General features: G+C 35.0%; 1 protein-coding gene across 3 annotated transcripts in view; it reads right to left on the bottom strand.

Moving 5' to 3' along the window:
* LOC148951004 (serine/threonine-protein kinase 32A) overlaps positions 1 to 13675 on the bottom strand; it is a 368633-nt gene that overhangs the window by 151238 nt on the left and 203720 nt on the right. For all 3 annotated transcript variants that reach the window (XM_089090551.1, XM_089090550.1, XM_089090549.1), the window contains one exon: positions 8333 to 8547. In XM_089090551.1, the coding sequence (XP_088946677.1) occupies positions 8333 to 8547 (215 nt within the window). The remainder of the gene's footprint in view (positions 1 to 8332; positions 8548 to 13675) is intronic.

The following is a 13675-nucleotide window of genomic DNA, read 5'->3' as shown; positions in this document are numbered from 1 at the left end:
TATCTCAATTTTTTTATTGGACGTGTCTGGGGAAATGGTGGGCGTGGAAGGGGTGTTAGTTGCCGTTCAATCACTTTCGACTATTAAAAAGGGCACTAGCCATTTCAATTTTCAATCGATTGAGCCCTTTTTGAAGTTTCTACGACAACGCGTTCTATAGAAACCTTATATGCCCCAGGGCATAACTTACAACTCTTGCCGTGAGGGCTCTGGGAGGGGGGGGGGCTGCCATGCTCAAAGAACTAATTTCCAGAACTTGAAAGTATTTTGAATAAAATGGCTATCTCAAAATTTTGATTGGATTTGTTTGGGGAAAAGGTGGGCGTGAGAGGGGGTTTTGACTATTAAAATGGGCACTAGCCCTTTGAATTGCGAATCGAATGAGCCTTTTTTGAAGTTTCTAGGACAAAGCCTTCTATAAAAACCTTATATGCCCCCAGGGCATAACTTACAACCCTTGCCCTGATGGTTGTGGGGGAGTGTCCTCGACAAAAACATAATTTCCATCTTGAAATCAACTACGCTGAACAAAATGGCTATTTCAAACTTTTGATTGAATGTGTTTCGGGAAATGGTGGGCGTGGAGGGGGTGTTAGTCACCTTCCAATCACTTTCGACTATGAGAAAAGGCACAAGCCACCCCAATTTCCAATTGAATGAGCCCTTTTCGAAGTTTCTACGAAAACTTCTGCGATACGAAGTGCCCGGCTCTAAAGGAAAAAAATAATACATTATGCCAACATCGTTCTTATATGCCCCCAGGATTTCCTGAACTTTGAACTACTTGGAACATAATGGCTATCTCAAAATTTTTATTGGATGTGTTTGGGGAAAAGGTGGGCAAATGGTGGGCGTGGAAGGGGTGTTAGTTGCCTTCCAATCACTTTCAACTGTTAAAAAGGGCACTAGCCATTTCAGTTTCCAATCGAATGAGCCGTTTTTAAATTTTCTACGACAACGCATTCTATAAAAACCCTATATGCCCCCAGCGCATAACTTACAACCCTTGTCCTAAGGGCTGTTGGTGGGTGTCATTCTCAAAGACCTAATTTCCAGAACTTAAAACTACGTTGAACAAATTGGCTATCTCAAAATTTTTATTGGACGTGTTTGGGGAAAAGGTGGACGTGAGAAGGGAGTTAGTTGCCCTCAAATCTCCTTCGACTATTCGAAAGGGCATTAGCCCTTTTAATATCCAATTAAACCATCCTTTTTTGAAGTTTCTACGGCAAAGCTTTCTGTAAAAATCTTATATACTCCCAGGGCATAACTTACAACCCTTGTCCTGAGGGCTGCGGGGGAGTGTCCTCCTCAAAAACATAATTTCTCTTTGGAAATCAACTACGCCGAACAAAATGGATATCTCAAAATTTTGATCGGATGTGTTTCGGGAAATGGTGGGTGTGGAAGGTGTGTTAGCCGCCTTCCAATCCCTTTCGACTGTTAAAAAGGACAAAAGCCACTCCAATTTTCAATCGATTGAGCCATTTTCGAAATTTCTACGACAACTCCTTCGATACGAAGTGCCCTGGTCTAAGACCACGAAAAAAAAAATGCATTGTGCCCACATCGTTCTTTACTTAGGCAGTGCAATTGCGCTGCCTATGATAAGTGGTATTAGCCTAATAGAAAATAAAACTTCTTTTAAAATTTACAGGTATTTTTCTAGTTCCAAAAAAAAGTATGTTTCATGAGACACCATAAATATTTTTACAGTTTACGTAATAGCTGTAGAGATTCGGAAATGTGAACTAAAGTAAAATAAAATTTATTCCAAAAAAAATTAGGATACTGTTAAGTTCAATTCAAATTATGTTGGCACAGGGCATCATTGCAATACTGATGTATACAAACATGATGTTACTCACATGATTCTTTTTTTTGCAAAATTAAAGCTCTTAACAAATTTTTTGAAACTTCTGACCTATCTAGATTTTTTTTTTTTTTAGGTCAGAATATCCCAGGATAAAGGATAAAAATGTTCCCGAAAAAATATGGAGCCGATTTCAAGAAAAAAAATACATAAACAAATAAATACACAATTATTGCTCATTTATAAATTTATAAATTTAAGTTTAGAACTAGTGTTTATTGAAGAACATCCCTCTTTTGTCCAACTTAACCACAAGATACTGTTCTAAGAAGAGCCCTAAAAGATGTTTTCATCTTTCTCAGTGCTACGAAGATCTTATAGCTTTTCCCTATTGTTTGATCTTTTAGAGTGGATCCTTAACGCTGAATAGGGGAAAAGAGAAAATTTTGTAGTGCTGTTCTGGGATATAACGAACTTACTATAGAAACTGGAATTTAGGCCAAAATATGATATTTTGTCGCTGCTTATTATGGAAGTAGTAAATTTTTTTTTTGGGTGGGGGGGTAGTATAAAATATACTCCTGATTTCCATCATTCGGAATGTGCTTGATTTTGGCTTTAGGGTAGTCATCCCTTCGCAGGCTTCCTAGCTGCAGGCACACATGGAGCTATTTACTTCTTAACCGGGAGGATTTGAGGGTGAAAAAATCAAATTTGAAAAAAAATCTGGTAAGTAAATAGGAAGGCCAATATTGAAAATTATATAGATATAATGAAAATCCTGACATTTAAGAAGGGGGAGTATGCATACTTTGGGCCAAAGGCCCCGTCCCTGCATTTCTGCCTGCCTTTTAGGTCCTTGTCAGTGTTTTTTTTTTGTATTTAATATAATAGTGAAATTAAATGGTAAGACTAGAAGTCCCCGTTCTTAATGAGTTTTTCACTGAAATCTCTTGTAAACCAAACTGACCCCGAGGACAAAAAAAAAATTTTTAAATAAAGGTGGCCTCTACTTTAACCACTTTACTTCAAAATCCTATTCAATTCAAAAATACAAGCAAGGGCTTAGCAGGTAGGCAAAATGCAGGGATGGGGCCTTTAGACTCAACTTAGCGTACGTTCTCCCGTTAAACATCGGGAACTCAACCCTATTTATATTATTTTCGATTTTAACTTTTCCATGAGACCGCAACAGGAACCTAAGGACAGTTGTCCTATAGATTACCTGTTTAAAAATTCCTTGCAAAAACTAAGATTGCCTTTCATCTTTATCAGTAGGTTTCATTTTACCAAATCTCCGATTAGCGATAAAAAGATTTCTTTCACTTCACAACTCAGTTTTTATGCTAGACTGCAACAGTAGCATAGTAACAGTTTTTCTGAGGATAGCCTCTTTAAAACTGCCTTGCTAAGTGTTAAAAGCCTTGTCATTAATATGAGTAGCTTTTCTGTCCACAAACCTCTGATCGGCGTAAATTAAATTTCTTTCACCTTTTTAACTGTTTCCCGTCAACAATCATTACACTCTTAACAACCACAAACAAGAAGAGAATTTCTTAACGAATTAAACCAAGAAAACAAGTTTTTTTTTTTTTAACGAAACTAAAGAGCTATATTGACATTTAAAATGAAAAAAAATCTAAATATGGGTGGAGCTGACCCGAACTCAACCCCTTTCTTTATCCCAAATTTATGGTGTTTTTGTGAAAGCACATTTGTGTCTAACAAATGCAGTTTACGGGTAATTGCTAGTAATGTATTTTCTGATTGCCTTTTAAAACATTTCAAATGAGTTTTTGATTGTTTAAAGCAGAGGTTCCTAACCCTGTGCCCGCGGGCGCCATGGCGCCCGTGGAACGATTCGGATGTGCCCGCCTCTCACTATTCGACAGAGACCAAATTTTTTTCATAAACATTATTTTAAAATAAGATTTATTTTTATTAATTTGTTAGAGTTTAATTTTTTTTTTTTTGACTGCCTAGGTTTATTAAATATATTCGGTACATGTCCTAACTTGGCTAGCGGCAAGCCAGACTGCACTATTTACGCTAGCCTCTAACGGCTAGTGCCATTTGCACATCACCCTTTGTACACGCAGAAAACCCGAAATGAACGAATGGAACGAACGCCACAAACTGATCTGATAAACGCCGAAGGCACAAAATCATAAGGTCCTTTACTTTGATTACTTCGACAATCATCGGCTCACTTCGGGTTTTCCGCGTGTACATGGAGCGATGTGCAAAAAGAATTCCCTGCATGGAACCGCATTGTTGTCATTGTAATTGTTGCGGTGCTGCCCTGTTCGGATTGCAACAGTAAGATAAGAGCCTTGTTCATCAGACAAAGCACGGATTGGGAGCTTTCTATAAAAAAAATTAACCGGCTAAAAGCAACGTGCGTTATTTATTGTATTCATAAGCCATGATCTTGAACAAACTATTTTGTTGAGGAGATAATTATAGTTCTTGTTATAATATAGTATAATACAGAACAGACTTGTGCTATAACATTGATATTATATTGCAGTTCGATTATTATTTACTGTAGCCCTAAAATGAGTGGACCAAGGATATACAACAAACTTATAATTTTAAAACTGACTGGAGGAATCATATTGTTTCGTTACTTTGAAAAATAAATGCGTTTGTTTGTTGTGTGGTAGTAGCATTGCAGTGCCGAAAAAGCATAACATTGAACCACACTTTCAGACAAATCATGGCACTTTTATCCTCTTAAATCTGAAGTAAGAAATAAAAAAATTTGTAATCTAAAATCAAGTTTAACGGCACAACAGATTGTTTTCACTAGATATGTGGGAAATTATAAAAAAAAAAAACACTACGGCTGCTTTCAAAATATCTCACATGCTTACAAAAAAGAAGAAACCTTTCATTGATGGTGAGTTGTTTAAGGAACTATTATTTATTGGTGCTGATTGTCTGCTTAAAGAATTTTCAATCAAATATGAAATTTTCTCACCATTACAAGACTTAAATTTGTCAAATAAGACAGTCATACGAAGAATGCATGCAATTTAAACAGACATACAAACTCAGTTAAGAACTGACTTGGAAATATGTGACTGGTTCTCGCTACAATTTGACGAGTCAACAGATATATCAGACCTCGCAAAGTTAGCAGTTATGGTGAGAATGGTGTTTAGTAACTTCACAGTAAAAGAGGATATGTTACAAATATTACCTATGAAAGGACAGACAAGGGTAGAGGATATTTATAATACATTCACAACACATGTCAAGTCAATGCCTCTGCACACGCTGTCTGCAATAACCACTGATGAGGCGCCAGCAATGATGGGTAAAAACATAGGATTTATTGCCCTCTGCATGAAGGATGATTCATTTTCAAACTTCTTGTCCTACCATTGTATTATCCAGCAAGAAACTCTGTGTTGTAAAATTTTGCCATTTGAAAACGTCATGAAAATAGTTACAAAAATAATCAATTCTATTCAAGCAGTTCCTTTGCAACGACTTTTCCAGGCCTTGTTAGAAGATACTGAAGATAAAGAACGTGATCTTATTCTACATACTGAAGTTCGTCGGCTCAGTAAAGGAAAGGTTCTTACATGATTTGTGAGTTTAATTGAAGAAATAAAAATATTTATAAACGATAGAAAGGAATATTATGATGAACTAGCTGACTCTGGCTGGATGACTGATTTGGGATTTCTCACAGACATCATGGAAAAATTGAATTCTTTAAACTTGGAGTTGCAGGGTAAAGACAAAAGCATAGCTGAAATGATTACCTCTGTAGAGTTAGAGTCATATAAAGCTAAATTGGATTTGTTGATATCATATCTGCAGATCAATTCTCTCATGCATTTCCCACACATGAAGAAAATGTTAGGTGACAATGAATTAAATGGGACACTATTTACTAAGCATCTTCAAGAGTTATAAAAACAGTTTGAAGAGAGATTTTAGCAGTTTAAACATATTGAGCCAATAGTTCCCTTCTATATCAATCCTTTTACTTGCCAAATAAATGTTATAAAAATAGCTGCATGTATTGCCGATTTTGTTCAAGGTAAGACAGAAGAACTAGAGTTAGAAATTTTGGACCTTAAGAATGATATTTTGCTAAAATCCTTAATATCAGAGGAATTTTGGAATGCAGTGGATAGAGAAAAGTTCCCATTGTTGAAAAAAGCGGCATATAAAATTGAATAATTTTTTGGTTCAACATATTTATGCAAATCATTGTTTTCAAACATGAAGTTAATAAAATCAAGATATAGATCTCAACTCACCGATGACCATCTTTATGATTATCTGCTAACAGGATTATCGTCATACACTTTAATTATGAAGCTCTGTCCAATGAAATGCAATGCCATAGATCATTTTGACTTTATTATTTTTTTTAATTAAACTTTTTCTTTGTATTTGTGTTTTGTTTACTTTCTTTACATTTTGTAAATACATTTCTCTCTGTGTATGCAATTTGAAAAAAATGCCAAATATTTTTTTTCATTTTGAAACATTTTTGTTTATTATTTATTGATACATTATGACTATAAAAAAACAAATCATGGGGAAATGGTAAGTTATGGAAGGAGTTTGTCAATTTAAAATAGGTGGTGCCCGCCACCCTATCGATATTTTAGAATGTGCCCTAGAGTAAAAAAAGGTTGGGAACCCCTGGTTTAAAGAACCCCTGGTTTGGTGTTGGGAACCCAACCCAGGTTGGGAACCCCTGATTTAAAGCAATGTGCGCCAATAAGCTCTCTCTTTCTTAAGGCTCTTTGAATAAAACTTTCTATCCTGTTTAAACTGCTCTTGTGTTTGAGCATTCGACCTTAAAGCATTCGGAACATAAAGCTAAAACGTAAACGTTAAATGGTAACTTAACGAAAGTTAAACTTAAACATAAAGTGTAGGTCCAAACACTAGAATTCGGTACGTTTTTGTTGTGTGATCTGTTTCGTTACTTTAAAAAGTCGATACATTCTCAAATGTCTATTTGAACAAGACCTATTTCAAAAATCTGTGCCTACTGGCTTGACACGACCATCTTTGGTAAAAGCACGCATGCGTGACCATCTTTTTCTAGAAAAATGAGGAATTTTATAGCCTGTAAATAATAGCCTTAGGGTTCTCATATATGCCAAATTCTATTATGTCATTTTCATCAATGTCAATCAGACTTTGGGGGAGCTAACTCCCTTTTGTTTAATTTTACATCCATCTGCTTATAACTTTTGGCAGGCAACATTAAAACTAATAGCTTTGCACATTTAAAAACAGCATAAATAATATGATATAAAAAATGCTCGTATTTTTTGTTTTTGCATATATTGTAATCCAAAAATTTCACATTTGACAGTTTTGCTTTTTTTTTGTCAAGGGATGTTCTATGCTTACAGTTAGATACTAAGGATTTTTTAATACCAGGCGCTCGTAAGTGTGAGAGAAGCTTGTCTTAATTCTGACATTCAAGCTCAACATTCATACAACAGTACACCGATAAGAACAATCATCCGGGTTGAATATGTAGATCGTCCAATGCTACTAGGCATAAGAAGGGGATTTATATATTAAAAAATGAACTACAGGATCATAATTTCCACGGTTTTCATGGGGATTCTTCAAGGAAATCTTTGCTTATAATAATGCTCTTTCCCGCTTCTCCTGCTTTTATGCAGGTAATTACATGAGCGTATTCTGTAACATTTGACTTAACACAGTTCTGTGATAAGATGCTCACAACGAAGCCCTTATATTTCAGGCTTAGTCGAAAAATCAGCTTCGGAATGAAGAGAAACTAGCGATTAAATTATATCTCTCCCCAGCTTTCCAACTTGTATTTATATGAAGGCTCTCTGAAAGCTAGAAAATCTGGCCATAAAAATGCCCTTGGTGTTTTCCACCTCACACGGTATCTAATATTCAAATGTCCCATAGGAATTTGTTTTACAGTAAGCTCCTTTGACTCACAGCAGCTGAGTTTTCAGAGTTACACTACCGACCGCCACCCACTAACTAAACTAATTGCAATAACAGGACTGGAACCCCAGTCCGAAGGATACAAGATTGCAAGTCCAGTAAAATTATTAATAAGTCACGGTTACCTGGTTAAGATTCGTAATGCAGAGTATATCTGGGTCTAATAATTAGCCTCTAAACACTCTGGACAGAAAAAACTACTGACAAAATATCCTCTTAACTTTTTTGTCTAGTATCCCAATCAGTTCGTCCTTTTTACCCACTCCACTTTTCTAATGTCAAATATTGAAGAAAACAAAATATTTTCGAATATTTTTCGAAAATACGAAAATACGCATTTATACGCAAAATATTTTCGAAAATACGCATTCATACTTCCTCCTGTCTTTCTCTTTCCATGAATTTTATATTTTAATTCTATGCACACTTTTAGCGTCAGTTTCTTGTTGTTTTGTTTCGCATTCTGTGACACTTTATTTTTTACTTTTTTATGGATTTATAGTATTGATACAAAAATATTTCATGTAACATTCTTCATTTTACCTTCTCTAAGACTTCTTTTAAGTCTTCATCAATTTCTTCCGGAAATTCCAGTCTTTCCATCATGTTTATTGCTTCTTGAGACGAAGTAACTGAATGAATATCAAAAGGTCTAATTCCAGTTGCTACCTCGAATAAACATACACCAAGAGACCACCAATCAACAGCAGGACCATAGCCGATTTTTGAATCGTAAGAACAGTAGTACACTTCAGGGGCTGAAAATTTTATGAAAGCGGATGAAGTTTGACAATTTTCAGATTTTAGCGGTCTGGTCGGGTTTCATTTATGACACTGGGAAAAAGTTGGAACCTTTTTTTTACTTGCACATATTTTAATTCTAGCTGAACTTTGATTTTGGATTTAAAAATGCGGTCACAATTCTTCTATTCGCGCAATAATTTTTAAAGTGTTTCTGTTTTTGAAGTAAATGTCTTCAGCATTCGTATCGAATGCCGTACAATCTCACTCAAAATGCTAAAATAAATCACCAGGAAAGAATAATTACATGTTTTGATGTACTGTTTAAAATTGCATAAGGAACTTTTCTAACAAAAAATCTCCTTTCTTTTTTATAAGGCAAACTTACAAACTAACTAAGTCAAACTTACAAATAGTAACATGATTATACTAAGAGACAAAATTAAACTATTGTTTTGCTCAAAAATTAAGTATCTGGCTCTAACAGCTTATTCTATCAGCGTCACTGTATATAAATATAGATTATATAAACAATTATATTAATAGATTATATAAATAATGATATTATCTATATACAGTGGTCAGAGTTAAGATGACTAGAATTAAGCAAGCGCATCTAAATGCACCTTGGTTCTCGAAGCATTGTTAGTAGTATCGTATCAATTAGTATCAGAAGTGATTGCATAATATGACTTAACACGGACAGGTATCTAGTACTACAGAAGGGACATGACTTACCAGACAGGTTTCTGTTTCAACACCCATTTCCTGGACCAATCAGAGACATCGAATACGGAGGGTACTTAATATACAGTGCAGTTTCAACGGTACCACGGACATGCCGTGGTAAGTTTCAACTTACCACGGACATGTATCTAGTACTACAGACTGTACTTGACTTATCAGACAGGTTTCTATGGGTCGATACCAAAAACTAAAGACCTTGGTATAACGTGTTTAAAAGGTTTAATGATCTTTTCTGTAAAAATACTAGTTTCACCTGGAGGTCATATAATTGTGTTTTTTTGTGTATAAATTGATGATATAACAACTCTTTTTCTTCAGTCTGAAAAAACCACTTAAATAGATAGTCATTAAAATTATTCGTATTGAAATGGAGGATTTCAAAAGGATATTGGTGAGTGAATATTTTTATTCTTTTTATTCGAGACTTATTTCATTATAGCCAGCTTTTAACTATCTGTCATCTGGGTTTCTCATTGACAGCGGACTACTTATCTTTCTAAAAATTCACAAGTTTTGTAATGGGCAATTTGGGTAAAATGTGTCTTAAGTGCATTGCAGAAATACCTCTTATTTAAGACTAAAAATTGATCAATGCGTGTCCATTTAAATATGTACAATATCTTTAATGTGTTGGGGTGAGCTTTGGTTTTGGGGAGGGGGGTGAGGATTATTAATATTCTGAAAAAAAAACTGGTGGAACTAATACGCAAAATTGTGTTGTTTTTATGCATATTTGGGAAATTAAATCATGAGATATTTGGTATATCCCAATGGTTGCCTCCCAATGTCAAGATTGACATAAAGTTACAACTAACTCCATCAAATTTCATTTTGAGGAAAACACTTGCTACAGCACCTGATGCAAATGTCATTATCACTTCAGCAATTCTTCATTTTCGAAAACAACAGGTTATGAGCTCTTTTGCATAGGCAGTGGAAAACCTAAGAGCCAATGGTGGCAATATTAAACTTCCTGTCCCCCATACGATCTCCAATCAACGTCACATTGCCACTGGCTCTCGCAGTTGCGATTCATCATTTATCAATGGAGAAATTCCATCAAAACTCGCTTTGGCCTTTGTGAAGAGTGATAGTGCCGTTGGATCCTGGAGTGCATCCCCCCTTTATTTTAATTTTTTTTGGTCTATCTAGCCTTGTGCGCAAAGTGAATGGAATTCCACTATACACTCTATCATCTGATGAAAAATCCTACAGTACTCTGTATGAGTTGACCATGCAATCCCTAGATCATGACTCACAACTATTTGAAAATGGAATAACGGACTCAATTTTTTCAAAAAATCATGATGTTATTATTTTGGACTTGTCTGGCACCCAGGATATGAGCATAGTAAGAACGGGGAATGTACGTTTAGAGTGCACATTTGTCAATGCTTTGACTGAATGTATCACATTAATATCACTGAGTATATTTGAAACCTATTGGGAAATCACATCTGACGGTATTGTTTTATTAGATTTTGCACCAAGAGCAAAACTCGAATAACTAAAATAATCAATTTGGATTTATACACATCACAGTACAACTTCTATTGTATACCATCGGGTTTAATAAAAAACATTATAAATGCTAGTAGTATCTTAATCAACGGTAATGGCAGCTTGCCATGTATAACGAAAGATCATTGGCTTCGCATCTGTCAGACAATGAAAAGTTTACAACTCTTATATCTTTTTGGCCTATCATATAAATTCTATCCTCCACACATCAACAGCTTAACTGAGAGCAGTCGGAAAACTATTATTCAAAACCAGAGGAGAGTAGAGGATTTAAAGACTAAGACATGCGGCTTTCATGCAGTACTCTTTTTCATGTTCAGGTGTCGTGGCAGCACCTACAAGCAGTTTCTCAGCATTTACGTTGACTTTCATCGACTGAACGACTTCCTAGTGGGAAATATACTTTCAAGCGTGTTTAATATTGATTTTAGTGCCCTACGAATAAAATGTTCTAAAAATGTATGTGAAATTTTTTATTAATAAAAAATAATGTATATGCATGATAAAAAATGACTTTTCCACTCTTTAGACTGCTTCTTCTTCTACGTATAGGTATTTGTCGAGAACAACTAATGCGGGTAGATCTTCTGAATTCACTTTATACTGATCCTGATGTGCTGCAATGTCAGGGTCACATTTTCTACAGTATAATGTAACTTCACTCTTATCATCTCTCTTTGTATAGTCAATGATACTATTTCCATTCATTTTTTTTAAATTTATGTGTTTCAATTTGCCTATTTGAAGCAATGTCACATACAGTGTCCTCAACTAGTGAATCACATTCTGTAACAGCCAGATAAAAATCAGTAGGCTTATTATCATAGTAGCCATTGTCAATCATAATATTCCAGCAGTTGAATCTTAGACCTGGCTCCTCCTCCCAAAACAATCTAAAGCCACGACGATACCAGTCTTTTAGCAATATAATAAAATTACGTTTTGGACTCTTTCCAACGATACTCGGATATGTTTTTTCCTAGCGATTACATTTATTGTGGTTACAATTAGAGCATAGGTTTCTGCTAGGGTGAGACTCACACACCACTTCAAGACATGAATTGCAACCTTTAATTTGTATGGTATATTCTCTATGCAATTTACACGGGTTGCATAATCTGTACTTTTCATCATACTCATCAATCATTGTACAATTCTCACATGACGACCAGCTGCCCAGTGTATCCATGCACAGTGGACATCTATGGAACACTTTTTCGTGTGTTGATACTCTCACCGCCAAAATGAAACTTAGCTACGATCAACAAACTGAGTGGGAGAGAGCGAGAGAGGAGTAAATCCTCTTTGAACAACATCTTTCTCGTGAAAAAATCATAGTCGTAAATTTCTAAGCTAGTGTGCTCAAAAGCAAATCCACAATATCATTTTGTCTTGTCCTGATTAGTATGTCAGTAAATTGTGTAAATGCCTTTGGACCACGACGCAAAAGCTTCATGCAATAGTTTAATGACGGAAATCAGTTTTAATTATATCGACAAGCACTCCTTGAGAAAATATCTTCCTTAGAACAGATAACTCCAGAAAATCATCATCTAGAATCAAACGTTTTTTCTTAAACACAAGATTCCCTATGATTTTCTCTTTCTCAAATCTATCCATTTGTTAGAGTCCTAACATTCTCACAACAAGCTTCAGACTAATCAGGATCCTTTTTCTACTTTAAAAATAAACGCTAACCTACAATAGAAAAAATATCTTTGATTTAGAAACAATTTTATTGAATATAATTACAACAATAATAATAATCACTGATGCAATTTATTCTCCTCGATACATTTCACTAGTGTATCTAAAGCAGCTTGAAGTCTATTTATATGCACAATATTCAGTTTCGCTGCAAAGCATAATTACTCCTCCAATTTAAATTTGCTGAATGGTATCACATATCTTGCATACCTATTGTCCCATTCAAGGCTTGGTCAACATCCTTGTGTAATTTCCACTGCCACGTTTGGTACTCTCGCCTTTGTATGATTGCTGCTACCTGCTCCACCATCAAGCTTCAATAGTGTAAACATACCACTCATTTTCTTTGCTTATATCTTGTCAAATAATAGAGTACAAAAAAAATGTTCTCCCTCTGAATTCAATTCTCTTACTAATATGAACTATAATGAAAATCACTCCATATATTGGATCCGCTTACTATGCTAATCAAGTTACCGTATATGGAGTACCCTCCTTATCCACTCTCTGAGATTGGTCTAGAAAATGGGTGTTGACTCAGAAACCTGTTTGGTAAGTCATGTCCCTTCTGTACACCTGTCCGTGGTAAGTCATATTATGCAATCACTTGCGATGCTAATTGACGCGATACTACTATTGTTACACCAAGGTGAAATTCAGCATAAAATTTGGGATTTAGGGGACGCTCTTATTATATTTAGGATAGCCAAGAAGATGATATTATAAATTAACATAAGTTAAATTTGGAAGACATTTATAAAAAAAAAGTAAAAGGAAAGAATGACTCCTTAAGGTGAACAGGAGTTTTTCTATAATTGAGGCTTCTGCCCTTTCTAATGTTTCTGGTGGTGGCTCCAGTTTGTGATTTACAGAAAAAAAAGCATATTTCGAATCATTTATTTTTATTATAATATTAACCAACTTCTTACTTGTATGATACCCCGACCACACTCAAGAAGTGAAGTTATGTTAATCAAAATGAAATATACCAAATATATGAAGAAAATATAATACTTTAGTAACAAAATTTTGGCAACTACAACAGAGGATTAATGAAAACAGGCCACCTAGAAAGCATATATTACCTTAAAATACCTAACCTAACCAAATCTATATAATAAATAATTAATTGAAATATACATGCGAAGTATTTTATCTTGCTCAGGCTAA

Source organism: Artemia sp. Qi Xiang Cuo, chromosome 6 (assembly GCF_049724085.1).
Source record: "Artemia sp. Qi Xiang Cuo chromosome 6, ASM4972408v1, whole genome shotgun sequence".
In the NCBI taxonomy this organism is placed as follows: domain Eukaryota; kingdom Metazoa; phylum Arthropoda; class Branchiopoda; order Anostraca; family Artemiidae; genus Artemia; species Artemia sp. Qi Xiang Cuo.
Note: the sequence above shows the minus strand (reverse complement) of the source record. Positions and strands in the feature narration are given on the sequence as shown.